General features: G+C 45.5%; 1 protein-coding gene across 1 annotated transcript in view; it reads right to left on the bottom strand.

Annotated features, from left to right (window-relative positions):
- Positions 1–14,280, bottom strand: part of DPYSL3 (dihydropyrimidinase like 3) — a 69,923-nt gene that overhangs the window by 18,075 nt on the left and 37,568 nt on the right. Inside the window, exons 2-6 of the mRNA XM_077823808.1 lie at positions 6,550–6,638; positions 4,523–4,707; positions 1,956–2,120; positions 872–933; positions 176–256 (exon numbers count right to left, since the gene is read on the bottom strand). Of these exons, the coding sequence (XP_077679934.1) occupies positions 176–256; positions 872–933; positions 1,956–2,120; positions 4,523–4,707; positions 6,550–6,638 (582 nt within the window). The remainder of the gene's footprint in view (positions 1–175; positions 257–871; positions 934–1,955; positions 2,121–4,522; positions 4,708–6,549; positions 6,639–14,280) is intronic.

Consider the following 14,280-nt stretch of genomic DNA (forward strand, 5'->3'; position numbering starts at 1 on the left):
AGAACAGGTCATCATCAAGTGATCCATCCCCTGTCACCCATTCCCAGCTTCTGGCATTCCTGCCAGAAGATGTCTGCACAGCTTCAATGCAGTATCTTTCCTCTAATGTACAGCATCAAAATCTTTCTGTCTATACCACACTTTTCAGTGGCAGCATAGGTAGAATAGTATTTACCTGTTCAATGATATCCCCATTTTCGGCATGAACTTGAGCTATTGCACCTAGATCTCCCAGGCAGCTAAATATCTCATACAGCTGAAACAGAGTGAAAGAGGAAACATTATTCTACTCAACCATTTTCACTTTGTCTGTGCTTGACCTTTAAAAAGTTCCCACGCTGTATCTTTCAACCGAAAACTAGACAGGCCTTCAGGTAAGAACAATAGAAGGTTGGAGAGAAAGAATTTGGTGTCAGCACTACACTGACCTCATTCACAGTCAGAACAAGGTGTGTGAACATCCCATGTCGCCCCTTTCAGAATGCCTCTCTGCCATCCACTGAAGCACTCAAAGATTTCGCCAAACCTTTGGAACTTGTATCTACCACCTCTGCAGGTCCTCCCAGCCACATCATCACATCTTTAAAATGGAAGTGCAGTCTGCAAAGACTATGCACCCCAGCAAGCTGCTGACAGCAAACTGAAACACTGCATTTCGGGATTGATAGAAATAGACTCCAAGGGCCATGCCTCTGGATTAAAACCAAGTGTGGCTGCAAGCTGCACTGTAAAATTTAGCAACTTGAATCATGATCATCCTTGCCCTGCTCTGATCACTCAGTACACTGCTTTGTTTCCAGCTACTGTTCTAACAAAATAAAAGGGACCCAACAATGATTGCACACAAACAAAGCAGTAATGTAGCTCTTACCTCTGTGTTTGACATCTGGTACAAATCCTTGTAGGCCATGTAAACCATGAAGGCATTAACTCCTAGGTGGAGAAGCGGGAAAAAGAAGAAAGAGTAATGATTCTATTCCAGCTCTCTCCCCCTTATACATTCACAAGGCATGTGATAATTACACAGACCCAATGGAATGGGAGCCTTTGGCAGTAGCTAGAGGTAAAGCAGACAGTTTTCTGGTTTTCTTCTTGTTTGTTTATTTTCGGGGCATTCTAATTCTCCATCTACGGCTACACCGGATCCCAAGAGATGTTAGAAAACAAGGGGACGCAGAAGGCAGTTCGCCAAAACTATACCTGCCACTCATTTTAACCCCTTCAGCACGGTCTAAAAAGGTCTAATAAAGATGGTGGAGGGAGTGTGCTCAAAGCCACAGCGAACCACTGGTCTGGAAGCACATGTGCAGAATGTGCATGAGACAGCAGACTGACGGGTGCATGCACAGCTGACTTTCCCACTGACTAGCATAAGCATAAATGCTGTTATCGTACCTTCATGTTAGGAAATTCTGTGCCCAAGTCATTTAAGGGCAAGATTTTCAAAAGCATGTGAGTGTCTCAGGCCCTTTGTGAGACCTACTCAAAAAATCCAATGACTGATGTGTTGTAATGATGAATGGACTGTAATCTGAGAATCTCATGGTGCTTTATAAATATAAGTGAAATAACTCTCATAACTTCCCTCCCCACACGAAGTATTATCTCCCTATTTTACAGATGTGAAAAACTGAGAAACAGAGCCTTGCGTAAACTCAGAGTGAATTGGTTGCAAAGGCCTAGATAGAACCCAGGAGTCCCGAATCTCAGTTCTTTAATCACACTTCATGCTCTTTCCTATGCCACACACACAATGGCCCAGATCCTCAAAGCTAATTTTCATTGACTTCAATGAGCACTAGGTGCTTAAACAATTTTGCAGATCTGGGTCTATGTGCTAACTGAGTCACCAGAGCTGTGGGTGATGGGAACATTCCCTGGAAAAAGGAGATTAATGTAAAGAGACTTGAGGAATAAAGGGCAAAGACCAGGAAGCCCCCCATCTCTCCACAAACCTTTTTCTTTGATGAGCATCTGTACTTCCTGTTTGACACTGTCGTTCCAGTGGGTGATGTCCACATGCAGGGAGTAGTCACAGCAGGTCTTCCCATCGGCCCACTCTCGCCATTTCTCATACGCTTCTGTCAGGCTAGCCTCTGGCTCAGGGATCACATGGTCAACTGGATGTGGACAAGAGAGGCTAGCAGAACTGAGGGTGTGAAAGAAGGGCTCTTCCTCCCCACGCTATGTGCCTACCATCCCATTGGTTCCTCATGTGCTCAGCAACCCAGTGACTGCTGGCTTCTCGCTGCACCCTTTACTGGGTCCTTCTCTTAATCTGCCTCAGGTCTCTGCTACCTTAGCGCCTTACTGCCCTCCCACATCCCAACCAGATGAAATCAAAACACCCTGATGGGTCCAAACTGCTCTCCCCAGCTCCCACAGAGCACAAGGGGAAATGAAAACAGCAAGCAGCTCTTCAGAACTTCCCCCTCCATCATTTTCTCAGATACATCCAAAGTGCATTTACCACAACGGAAATGCACTGAGCCTTGGCTTAATAGCCTTTGGCATTGCACCAAGGGCTTTTACAGGCTTCTGCTGAGAAATCAGCTGGAAGCAGTAGGACCCTCCTCTATCCCCACCCCTACTTCCACCCCATTAAAACTTAGTCTCCTGCTAAGATGCAGTCCTAATGCACCTTTTATTGCCACTGACGTAATCTGCTGCCGCAGTCCATTTTACACAACAGATGCTGCGACGAAGACCATTATTCCATCGGGAAGGAGAGCAGAAAGAAAACCCAAACTTTTCCAAATTTTTCTTAAATCTTAAGAAGCTATCCAAAGCACAGACAGCTGTGACCGCTGCAGTAAAAGCCCAAGTTATAAACCAGAGCACATCTCTAGCATCCTCGAGGGCACAAATCACCAATTCTGATTCCTTTTTCATTAGCGCTGTTTATTTCTTTGGACTGCATGGGATACTGGGGTATCATTCTGTCCCTGTGCTTGAGTTCATCTGGGCATGCTGCCCTATTTGTGAAGAATATTGTGTTTGTAGTTGTTCTGTTAAGTTGCCCAGAGGCCCTGGCTGTGGGCACTGGAGCTGTGCAAACTTCATGATGTGGATTTGGATTTCAGTATGTTTAAATGACCCTCACCTGAGTTCTGGGTTCAAATGAATTTACCTCCCTGATGTAAGTGAACCTCAATCAAAACAGCATGAAAACAGGAGTAAGTGCTCATTTCACCTACTGTTGGACTGAAATGATAACCCTACCTATGTCTGCTCCAAGCTGGGCCAGGGATCACTCAGAAGATTCATGCACCATGGTGATCTTTCAAAATCACTTGGCTCAGTTGCAAGATGGTAACAAAACTTCAAAGCAGGAAGTTTCACCTGGTTTGGGGTTTCACCTGCAGTGGGGCACCTAAATATTAACATGGCTAATATGTGACACTTAAGAGCAATCAGGATGAGGGCCAACAAAAATAATACTCAGCATTTAGAATGTGTATTATGGGCCAAATTTTGCTCTCAGCTACACAAATGCATGCTCACTGGCGCTGCATACCTGTAACACAGCAGAATTTAACCCCACATTCTTCAAAGCATTGTACTTTCATCAATCCTCTAGGAGAGTTTGAGGTGCAATATGTTAGGTGCTGTGGTTTATTGGTAATCTAGGGCAGAAGTGTTTCTGTGGCACTCAAGTGAGCCTCTTCTGAGCAAGGTAGGGTTGATGCACTAATAAGCCTCACATTTCAATATCCAAAGGCATATTCTGTCCATTGATCAAGGAAATTTATCTTCACAACACTCCCCAATCAATAGATTAAAAAAAATTACTACTGCTAAACTCTATCAAACAGTCTGATGACCCTGTCTGCTGGTAGCAAATGCTAGAGTTCAGGCTTGGTTCCACTTTCCATTCTAAACCCCTTTTTAATTGAAGATGTCAGCAAGACAGGCCGAGAGGTGGGATTGCATGGCAGGAGTCAATTCAGTCGTGGAGAGAGAGCGAGAGATGTGTTTCTCCCTCTGTTAGATAGCAGGTTACTACTACTGGCTGCATGGGCATGGATGCTGACAATTTGTTGATTTTAGCTGCTCAGGTGGCAAGTTTTCTGTTAGGATCTCCTAGTCCACCTAGATCCTGCTATGGTTCTCCTTCTATTCAACCATTCTTTCCTATTTTCCTTAGGTCTCCCCCATATCTACTGATGCTCCCCATTACCCCTCTTTGACACCAGTCCTTTTCCCTCAGTTCCTCCTAGGGTCTCCTCCAGCTGCCCAGCTCCTTTCCCCTATGCCCACATAGCTCCCACACATTTCTCCCCAAATCCCATTCCAACAGCTGCCTTCTCCTAATTCATCCCTCACCCTTCTTGCTGCATAACAATACCCCCTTTCCATTCTCTCTCTCGCCAAAGCTTCTTCTGCCAAAAAAACAAAACCTCCAAACCCCAACCACAACACACACCTCTTCTCAGGAACCAAGAGAGCCAAGACAGTAAACAAGCTAGTCTTTGGCAAGTATAGGATGCTGAATGTGGCAGGAACTACTCAATGGACTTACTGATCATGGTGGTTCCGCCAGCCAGGGCTGCTTTCGTTCCCTGGAAGAAGTCATCCACAGCAGTCATCCCCTTGTATGGCATCTGCAAGTGAGTGTGGACATCGATTCCTCCAGGGATCACCATCTTCCCATTGGCTTCTATGGTTTTAACTCCGCCAGGGACGATTAGATTGTCTCCAATTTGCCTGATGAGATAGTAATCAGGATGGTGAGCCACACACATATGAAACTTGACTAGAACGTACTCTACCAATAACCTACCAAAGTAGGGAAAACCCCATATCAGTACAAGACAGCAGTGGACTTGAGACAATCTGAACACAGAAGACAGCAAAAACCTAAATCATGTGAACAAGCTCTGCAGAAACCACCACACAAGGAGTTAATTCAACAGGACCACTTTACTGTATGAGTGACTGGGAAGGGCTAGAAGGGGTGAATGGTTTCAAAATCCCTAAATGCCAGCCCTGCCCCCAGTAAATATTTACCTCCCCACCCCACCCCTTAAGGCTCAAGTCTGAGGCTTACTTCTTACAAAGAATGAGAACTCTTAAGAGCAATGATACAGTTGCTGGGCCAGCCCTGGGTTTGCAGGGTTTTGCCATTCCACTCACATCATAAGGTCCCTAAAGTAAACAAAGGCCTCTCTCACAGACACGGCTGGCTGCAGCTTTTGTGAACTCAAGTGTGGTTTTCAAGCCCAAGTGTGTTCACCATGCTTCAGTGTAATTAGGGAAGATGCCTTCCCACTCAGGGACATTCCCTTTAGGCCCTGTCCTTCTTGGAGAGGAAGGACACCTTTGCTAACTGCAGTACTGCATTGTGGGCAAGCCAGCTAAAATCCCAGTTCACTAAAAATCCCCTCTAAGACCCTGTGCACCTAAACCCCTCCACTGTGTATGTACCTAGAACCTAAAACGCCCCTTCACTTCTAATCCCTACAATCCTGGAACTCCGTATCCTAGATCCACATAACATTCCCCTCCCTAAATGCACCCGAAGTATAAAATCCTCCTCCCCACGGCCATAAAAGACGGGCTGGCCTCATCAGGGAACTTTCAATCTCTTTGGTGTATCTGGAAAGGAAGTAAAATAGAACTATATCCCTGCATTTCAGCGTCAGCCAGCCTAGAACACCTCTCACACACCAGTACTGAATATTCGGTAAACACTACTTCTTTCTATGACTCCTTCATGGCACCAAACCAGTGGTTAATAGGCTGCCTTTATCTTCAGGCTTAAAACAGACATAAAAAAATGACTCTTAAAAATTATTTTCCTACTGCAGGTTTTAAAAATACATTTCCATCAAGGGAAGGCTGAATATTTTCTTTGTACCACAGGGCAAGGAATGCTTTTTTTGAAAGTGTTTAAGTTCCCTTGCTATGAACTATCCCAGGGCCTGCAATCCACCAAACTGGGATTTAGTCCCATTTCATATACTTTACACATTAGAACAATTTCAGCCTTTAAACAGTGGAGTCATTATTGCGCTCCATAACACACCCAGAAGCCAGATGAAAAGCTGAGTTCCACAGTTTTGCCTGAAATCTCTGAGAATTTTAAAGACGTAGCTTCTCAAAAGCACATATCCATCCTCTTTAGCTCTAACAAATGGGATCTTGTATAATTAGGGAAAGTGTCGTTCATGTGACATATAATCCTGCTGGATACTGGACAAAACAGAAACTAAAAGATAATATCTAACTGCGGTGGGAACAGGAATTATCTCAGCATACAATGGATACTGTGTCATAACCTATCAGTTTAACTGAATTCTATTCACTGGAGTTATTGTGCGAACATGTCATGAGATTACACACACACACACACACACATATACACGCTCCACCGAAAAAGGGGAAGGAATTCAGTGTTCCACCGGATGGGCAAGCAAACTACAGACTCCACCCAACCTGGACTGGCATACAATAGCCCACAGACCCACAACTCCTGCAGTCAAGAGGTAAAAAGACTCCTGCCTCAAAAGAAGAGTAGATAAGATAATATGGGAATCCTGTACATACTTTATGAGACCATCCTCCATGTAAATGTCAGCATAGAACGACTGGTCATCATTGACGATTCTGCCTCCTTTAATAAGAAGACGATCACTCTGTGGATGGAGAAATAAAGCAGTCATGAGTGTTAGAAAATATATACTTGTTACTGCAAGGAGCCTTCTTACTGCAATACAGCTGTGCTTAGCAAATATATTATCTTCTATACAACATATGCAGTGTGAATTAGTTTAGATAATAAATTCTGACTATTTAGTGATGTGCTGAGGTGAAGTAATGCCAAAGACTCGAAAATTCAGGTTGTATTAAGCTATTTCTGTATAAAACAGGTTTAACAGTGGCAAATAGCTTAATGCAACCTGAATTTTCGAGTCTTTGGCATTACTTCACCTAACATATAGGACAGGGGTTGGCAACCTTTCAGAAGTGGTGTGCCGAGTCTTCATTTATTCACTTTAATTTAAGGTTTCACGTGCCAGTAATACATTTTAATGTCTTTTAGAAGATCTCTCTCCCTATAAAAAAGTCTATTATATAACTAAACTATTGTTGTATTGTAAAATAAACAAGGTTTTCAAAATGTTTAAGAAGCTTCATTTAAAATTAAATTAAAATGTTGATCTTATGCTGCTGGCCTGCTCAGCCCGCTGCTGGTCTGGGGTTTCGTTGGCTGAGCGGGGCCTGCGGCCGGGATCCCAGACCGGCAGTGGGCTTAGCGGCTCAGCCCGCTGCCGCTCAGGGGTTCCATCCGCCGGCTTCTGCCAGCTGGGATCCCGGCTGCTGGACCCGCTCAGCCTGCTGCCGGTCTGGGGTCCCAGCCCTGCCCATATAGAGTGGGTACCTACCTTCTCCCTGGTTCTGGCCCATTCTCGTCCTCTCTCTCTGCACTGAGCTGAGGGTGGGAGTGCACTGAGCACAGGACTGGGGGTGAAGGAGCAGGCTGGGGGCTGGGGTATAGGGTCTGGCCAGGAGCTAGAATGAGGGAGGGGGCTCAGGGTTGGGGCAGGAGTGCTTACCTGGGCAGCTCCCATTTGGTGGGAGGGGTGCAGGTGGGAATATGGGGGGGGTGGGTACAGGAGCTCCTGTTTGGTGCTCAGGGTGGGGGAGGGAATGTGGGGGTACAGGAGTCAGGATGTGGGGGGGCTGGGAACGTGGGGGTTGCAAGAGTCAGGGCAGAGGGCTGGGGGCCTGTGAGGCGGGTGCAGGTGTCAGGGCATGGGGTGTAGGGGGCCTGTGTATGTGTGGGGGTGCCAGAGTCAGGGCTGGGCTTGTGGGGGGCTGAAGGAGTCAAGCAGAGGGCCGGGTGTGTGTGACAGGGGTACAGGGCTCAGGGCTGGGGCCTGGGGGGTGTGCGGGGCTGCAGGGCTCAGGCCTCCTGCTTCTCTGCCTCCGCCTGGAGCTGCGAGCACACTGACCCCACCCTCGCAAGGGCCATCAGCTGATCTGCCAGCAGGGAAGACAGAGAGGAGGAGGAGGGGCAGCAACCCAGCACACTGCGGGAAGAGGCAGGGGAGCCAGCAGGACCAAGCTTCTGCCCCTTGCCCCCTGCTCCCACGGGAGGGGGCTGGGGGCAGAGAAGAGTGGGCCGGGCCGGATTTTTAATGGCACGCTGCTGCTGCCCCAGAAGGCAGCAGCGTGCCATTAAAAATGGGCTTGCGTGCTGTCTTTGGCACACGTGCCATAGGTTGCCAACCCCTGATATAGGACATAACAGATGAGTTACACAAAGCACAGGTGTTTTTTCAATTGTTGAGAAAGAACTCAATGCTTCCTAAACATAGTATGCAAATGATAAATATGCCTATACTGTCCATACCACATACCAATATCTAATGTGAATTCAGCAGTAGTGATGAAGTATTGGCCTGATCTAATGCCCAACAAAAATCAATGGGCGTTTTTCCACTGAATTCACTGGGCTTTAGATCAGGCTCTGTGTCAGTAATTGGCATAAAGTTATAAGAAACACATTCCCATTTCTTTGGATATTTGTATATTATTAGACAAAGATTAGAAAGTTACCAAGATTGTGAAATAAACCCCAAAGCTCAAGGATGAAAGGTTTCTCTCTCTAGCATAATCAAGCTCACTTTTTTGTCCTTAGAGTGATATTTTGCACAAGGGGAAAAAATCACCCTTCCAAAAAGTCATACTTTTCTCTAGTTTTTCTTTTTAATATATAAGTAAAATTCAGGACTAGTGAAAAGTACAAGATAAGGTACAAGGTAAAAGCTCTAGATGCGGAAGTTCTGCACTATTTACAGTACCTCTATGGGTAGCTCAAGTCTCCATAATCCATTCAATCCTGGGTTTCTATTAACACTTCAAGACTGCCAAGAAGCTCCAGCTGTGCTGGTGGTTTTTGTGATGTGAATATGTGTGTCCAGTGGAAATGGGAGTGGGGTCCACCACACCCATTTTATATTCCATATAAGTAGAGTGACCAGACGTCCCGTTTTTAAAGGGACAGTCCCGTATTTAAGCCCTCCTGCTTTTTCTTTAAAATGGGCAAATTGTTCCGTATTTTCTGTCTCTCCCTCTCTCCCCCCAGATAAGGTTGTGGTTGATCCTTATCTCAAATGTCAGAGGTCACCCAGAGTATTAGCTTTTGAGGTTCATGGTCTTGAGAACTACTTGCCCTTTCTGTACGACCCATTAATATTTTGTTTTTTCAACGGTTTTCCCCTTACTACTGTTGTGGACATACTTCCCCAGAAGAAAAAAACTAACGCCACCAAGCCAAAAGCGACCCTTGTGTAATGTCAGGTCACATGAGCTTGTGTTGCCAGCATGGATAGTATCCTTTCAGGTGCAGATGGAAGTGGAAATGTAGGCCACCAGCTATACAAGCCCCCCTCCTCAGATTTCTGCCAAGGTTCACACCAGAATGTGGCCAGCAGCAGCCTTTCTGCACTGTGCGGGAGGGAAGGGTGGGGGAAAGGGATGACCTGGCCCTTGTCTTTGCAGAGCTCATCTCTTCTCTCCCGCCCCTGTGTGTCTGGAAGCAGCTTATCCCTTCTTGCTCGCACAGTGTCGAAAGGCAGCTAACACCTCCAGGCTGCTACTGGCCATAACCCAGCTGCCTCCGGTTACAGCACAGGCAGGAAAGGGTTAAGCCCTACGGATGATTGTGCACCAGGGCCCAGGGAATCTGACTGCAGGGGCTTTGTGGAACCTGGCCAAAGAGGTGGCTCAGCATGGTAGGGTGCCTAGGGGATGGAGCAACCCCGCGCTCCCTGGGGGTAAGACCCGAGGGGGGAGGTGAAGAGGGTGCTAAGCCCCTGTCCCGGGGGCTGCTGTAGAGCCTGCAGGTTTAGGGTGGGAACAGGCTGGAAATCACTTCCCCCCACTCTTGCCTCCAGAGCTTAGCTGACAGTTGAGTCTAACCAGCCCAGCTCCAGGGACAATCAACATGGACAACTTCTAACGGTCTTTTCTGGGGATGCCATACAAGATTTAGTCTTCTCAAAAGAAGATACATGGGATCTAAACAGTCCCCTTCAATCATCAGATTTTTTTTTAAAACTAATCTCCAACCCTGGCAATGTTCTTATCTGCCCCATCACTTTTCAAAACCAATCCCTCCCTTACTGTACTCTCAACCACTCAGTACCAACAGCAGCATCTTCCTCTATTTCCACTGGTAGGAAAGTAGCATTTTAGTATCAGACCCCCCCAGCCAACACTGACTGAAGGTTCCATCCGCACTCACCAGCCAAGGTCATTCTCAACTCTCGCTCACAGCCCTTCCTTCTACAGCAAGTTCAGAGTGTCCCCCCTATATCTCCCCACCCCCATCCTCTTCTTCAGTTAGTGAACTCTGGAAAGATCACCATAGTGATTGCAACTGGCAATCTAGCGTAAAATGAAAGAAATATCCTCCTGGGGGCCTCTTCTGCATGCAACAGCCAAATCACCTGAGAGCTGCTTGTTTGTACATTCTCAATCACATGCAAACAAGACAAAGAAACAGGATGAGGAAGGGGTTTTAATGAACAACGCTCGGAACTCTGACTGCACCTTGGCTCTGGGTCCTGGAGAGAAAAATCTTGGAAATTAGTCAAGGTTTTACCTTGCAAAGGCTCTCCATTATTGTATTGCCTAAATCCTTGATTACCAGCAGCTGAAATAGCCTCACCCCTCTCTGCACCCTAAATATGGGGCATTAAAATAGGCCTTGAACTCACATCCCACATGGAAAGTCAAACAGACACAGACTGAAGGTGTACCAGCCCCCCGCACCAAAATGGCCTTGCAGTGAGAGGCCTTGCAGCTTCCCCTGCTCCCTTTCATGATTGACTTAAAGTTCAGACAGCAGAACTAGGCATTTTAAAAGGTTCACCTGCTAGAGAAAGTATTTGGGAACTGGGGTGTGTCCACCGGTTATATATCTAGCTGTACAGGTTAGCCCAAGGGGAGTGTCTAAAGGGGCTAAACAAAAGATGGAAATGCAGCAGTGCTGAGAGGGCAAGAGACCGACTATGTTACCTCTCTTCAAAAGCAGCAGGAGGTTAAGGCAGTGGTTACAGCACTGGGATGGAGTCAGGAGACCGGCTGTTACTGACTCTCTCTGCAACCTTGAGAAAGTCACAACCTGACTTGGTGTGTCAGTATCTTTATCTGTATAGTAAGGATATTAAAGCTTCCCTCACCTCTGCAAACACTTAGAGATCTCTGGATAGACCAACTAAATATTTAGTAACCGACACTGATTTTGGTGAATAGCATCAGGAAAGCCCAACATGGAGATTACTACTGTTATTATAAACATACATTAACCAAATGTTTATTTCCCATCTCTGCTGAGTCCCGAGTTCCGTGCTGCTGCTCTGCTTATATTGCATTCTGTACAGTCCTAGCAGTTAGTGACTGAGTGTAGTAATTAGTGGGAAAGCAGAACTTCAACCTGATCTAATGGGTTCAGAATTTATCCTAAATGTAGAAAAAAATGAATGTCTGTCCCTAGGGACCGCAAGGCTCTGGCAGACACTGACATGGCAAGGAAATTCCCACCAAAAGCTCTGCCTCCTACACTTCAGTCCCCACCAGCTTGTGCCTAGGGATGCACACAATGCAGTGGAAGAGCACACACCAACACACATCCCTGGTACCCTTAGACAGGGAGTTCGGGAAGCCCCAGCTACTGCTCAGAATTGCTTGGCTAGAAGTTCAGAGAATCTGGAATAACTGAAGTTATTAAAGAAATAAAATAGTTGTAAAAATCACCTATTTTAATTGCCAAAAAAACATGCAAAAATAAACCAATCAACTGGAAAAAAAAAATCTGGTCTCCTTCCCCCTGACCCCTCCAGGACAGTTCTCCCCTACTTGCATACACTAGCAGCTTGTCTACACGAACAAGCTAGGGTTGCCAGTTTTGGTTGGACATATTTCTGGAGATTTCATCACATGACAGTCTTTAATTAAAGAAAATTAATCTTTAATTTCTGGAGATTCCAGGACAATCCTGGAGGGTTGACAACCCTTCAGCAAGCTGGGGTGTGAATCTATCCCGTATTAGCCTGTCGTGGACTAACTGTCCATGGGCACCTTCCTGATGCGTGCAAACAGTTTGTTAAAGCACTCTGATCTAGTCCTCTGAAAACAGGACTAGCTCAAAGTGCTCTAACAAACTGTAAACACGTGTCAGCACAGTACACACAGAGGGTTAGACCATGGCAGGCTAGTAGAGGGCAGATTCACACTCTTGCCACAAACTAGTCATTTATGTAGATAAGCCCTATGGTTTCTCTCCCTTCGCTACCTGTTATGGCCTGTTCCTTTCTTTTAAATGTTCCAAATCTGTTCTAGATTGCAGGAATGTTCTTTCTTTACCTGCTTGCCAAGCACACCCATGTACCTACCCAATCAGCTGTAGCTCACGAAAGCTTATGCTCTAATAAATTTGTTAGGCTCTAAGGTGCCACAAGTACTCCTTTTCTTTCAGTGAATGCTAGTGACTGTTTATATCCTGTCTGAAGCTGAATTTCCTATGAATTTCTCCTGTCCTTGCTAAATGACAGGACAAAATAAAATACTGATTGATCAGCATGTCTCTTCCAAATGCCACCACTTAATACATACACATCACGGTGCTGCTAAGATTTGTTGCAGCTGAGAGTATCACAGCTGTGGTCCTGAACCTGCAGAGTTTTACTTGGACAAAACTCCCATTAAAGCAGAGAGTCGGAGTTTTGCCTGACTCTGATCCACAGGATCAAATCCCGCCCTAAGTGCTGTGACTTGGATGTGAGCACACACAAAGCCTGAGCCCCAGTGAAGTCAATGGGAGTTTTTTGACTGGCTTGTATGGGTTTTGGACCAGTCCCATGAATGGAGAGTGTGCTGAGTGCAGAGAGCACAAGCCTGTGTATTGAACACACATGCTGACCATTGTTCAGATTTGGTAGGGTTTTCTGAAGGATACCGAACCCCCATTTCAACAGCTGCTGTGGGCAAGAAGCTACTCTGTGCTCAGCACAGTATGCCTGGTAGCTCCTCCCTACTGGAGCTGCATAATGTCACTAATATAGGTTAAAAAAAAACTACAGCATGATATGGACCAGCCTTCTCAGGCCTGCAAACCAAATGCAACTTCCATAGTCATCCTAAGGAAACCTCAGCTGTGGGTGGCAGCCAGCTGAACTGATTACAGGCAAGTGAGGAGGGAAGCAAAACACCAAGGCCCAAGGATAATACATTTTGAATCCAGATCCAAACTTTACCAGCATTTTTTCACTATTTGAAAAAATATTAAGTGGTCCCCCTCCGCTATAGGCAGTTCTCTGATGAACTCTCTTCCCTCTTCTATCCCCCATATCCATGCTCAGTTTTGGTGCTTGAGAGGCAGGGGGCTATGGAAAAGCAGAGGATTATAATTAAGGCCCTTCATTTCTGGTTTTTACTGAAAAAAATTCCAGGTTTTACAAAAGCTATTATTTGGTTTTAACCAACTTTCATCCCAATTTTGGACCACTCAAGTACATGAAAATCCTGATTATGTAAAGAAAATCCAATTCATTATATCAGGCAGACGAGTTTATATCAATGATAAATCAGTCTAAGTGTAAATGCGAAGCTGCCTACTAAAGGAAGAGAATGTCATGGAAGATACTGACATGCATACACATGCAGGTGTATATGTATACATACTGTTAAGATTCAGTTCGTGAAATAAAGCACAGCATCAAACTGCTTTTACTTTCCAGACTCTTACAATTCTCTATTTGTTGCTTTTTCTTCTGTCCTCCAATATTAGAAAAATGGTTAAGTTAATTTTTTGCACAAATTTTCACTTGATTATTTTTGTAACAAACACCAATACATTTCCAGGAAATTTTAAATAAAATAAAAAACAAAAATAAAGAGCCCCAGTAATAATGCAGGGTAAGAAGATGGAGATTAGATAAGTACATAGCTGCTTAGAAAGAGCTCAAGGGCATCCAGGAATCACCTGTTCTCTATCATTAGCAAGAGGAGGAAAAATCCTTCAACCAAATCTGAAAGGTGGCCAAGCTACAGTCCCCAGAGACAAGGGATCTGGACTTTGGAATGTGTCAGTGGGAAATTCAAAATTGCAGGCAATTGTTCATCATCTATTTGTGGAGGCAGCCCGTTCCAAAGCTGACCTTATACTTTCAAGCTGGCAGCCAGCGTTGGGGATTGTGGCTTTAGGCACATAACCACCAAATTATGCAACATTCTAATTCAGACCAGCCAGGGTGTGTTTTGAGGGGC

Source organism: Eretmochelys imbricata, chromosome 8 (assembly GCF_965152235.1).
Source record: "Eretmochelys imbricata isolate rEreImb1 chromosome 8, rEreImb1.hap1, whole genome shotgun sequence".
Lineage (NCBI taxonomy): Eukaryota > Metazoa > Chordata > Testudines > Cheloniidae > Eretmochelys > Eretmochelys imbricata.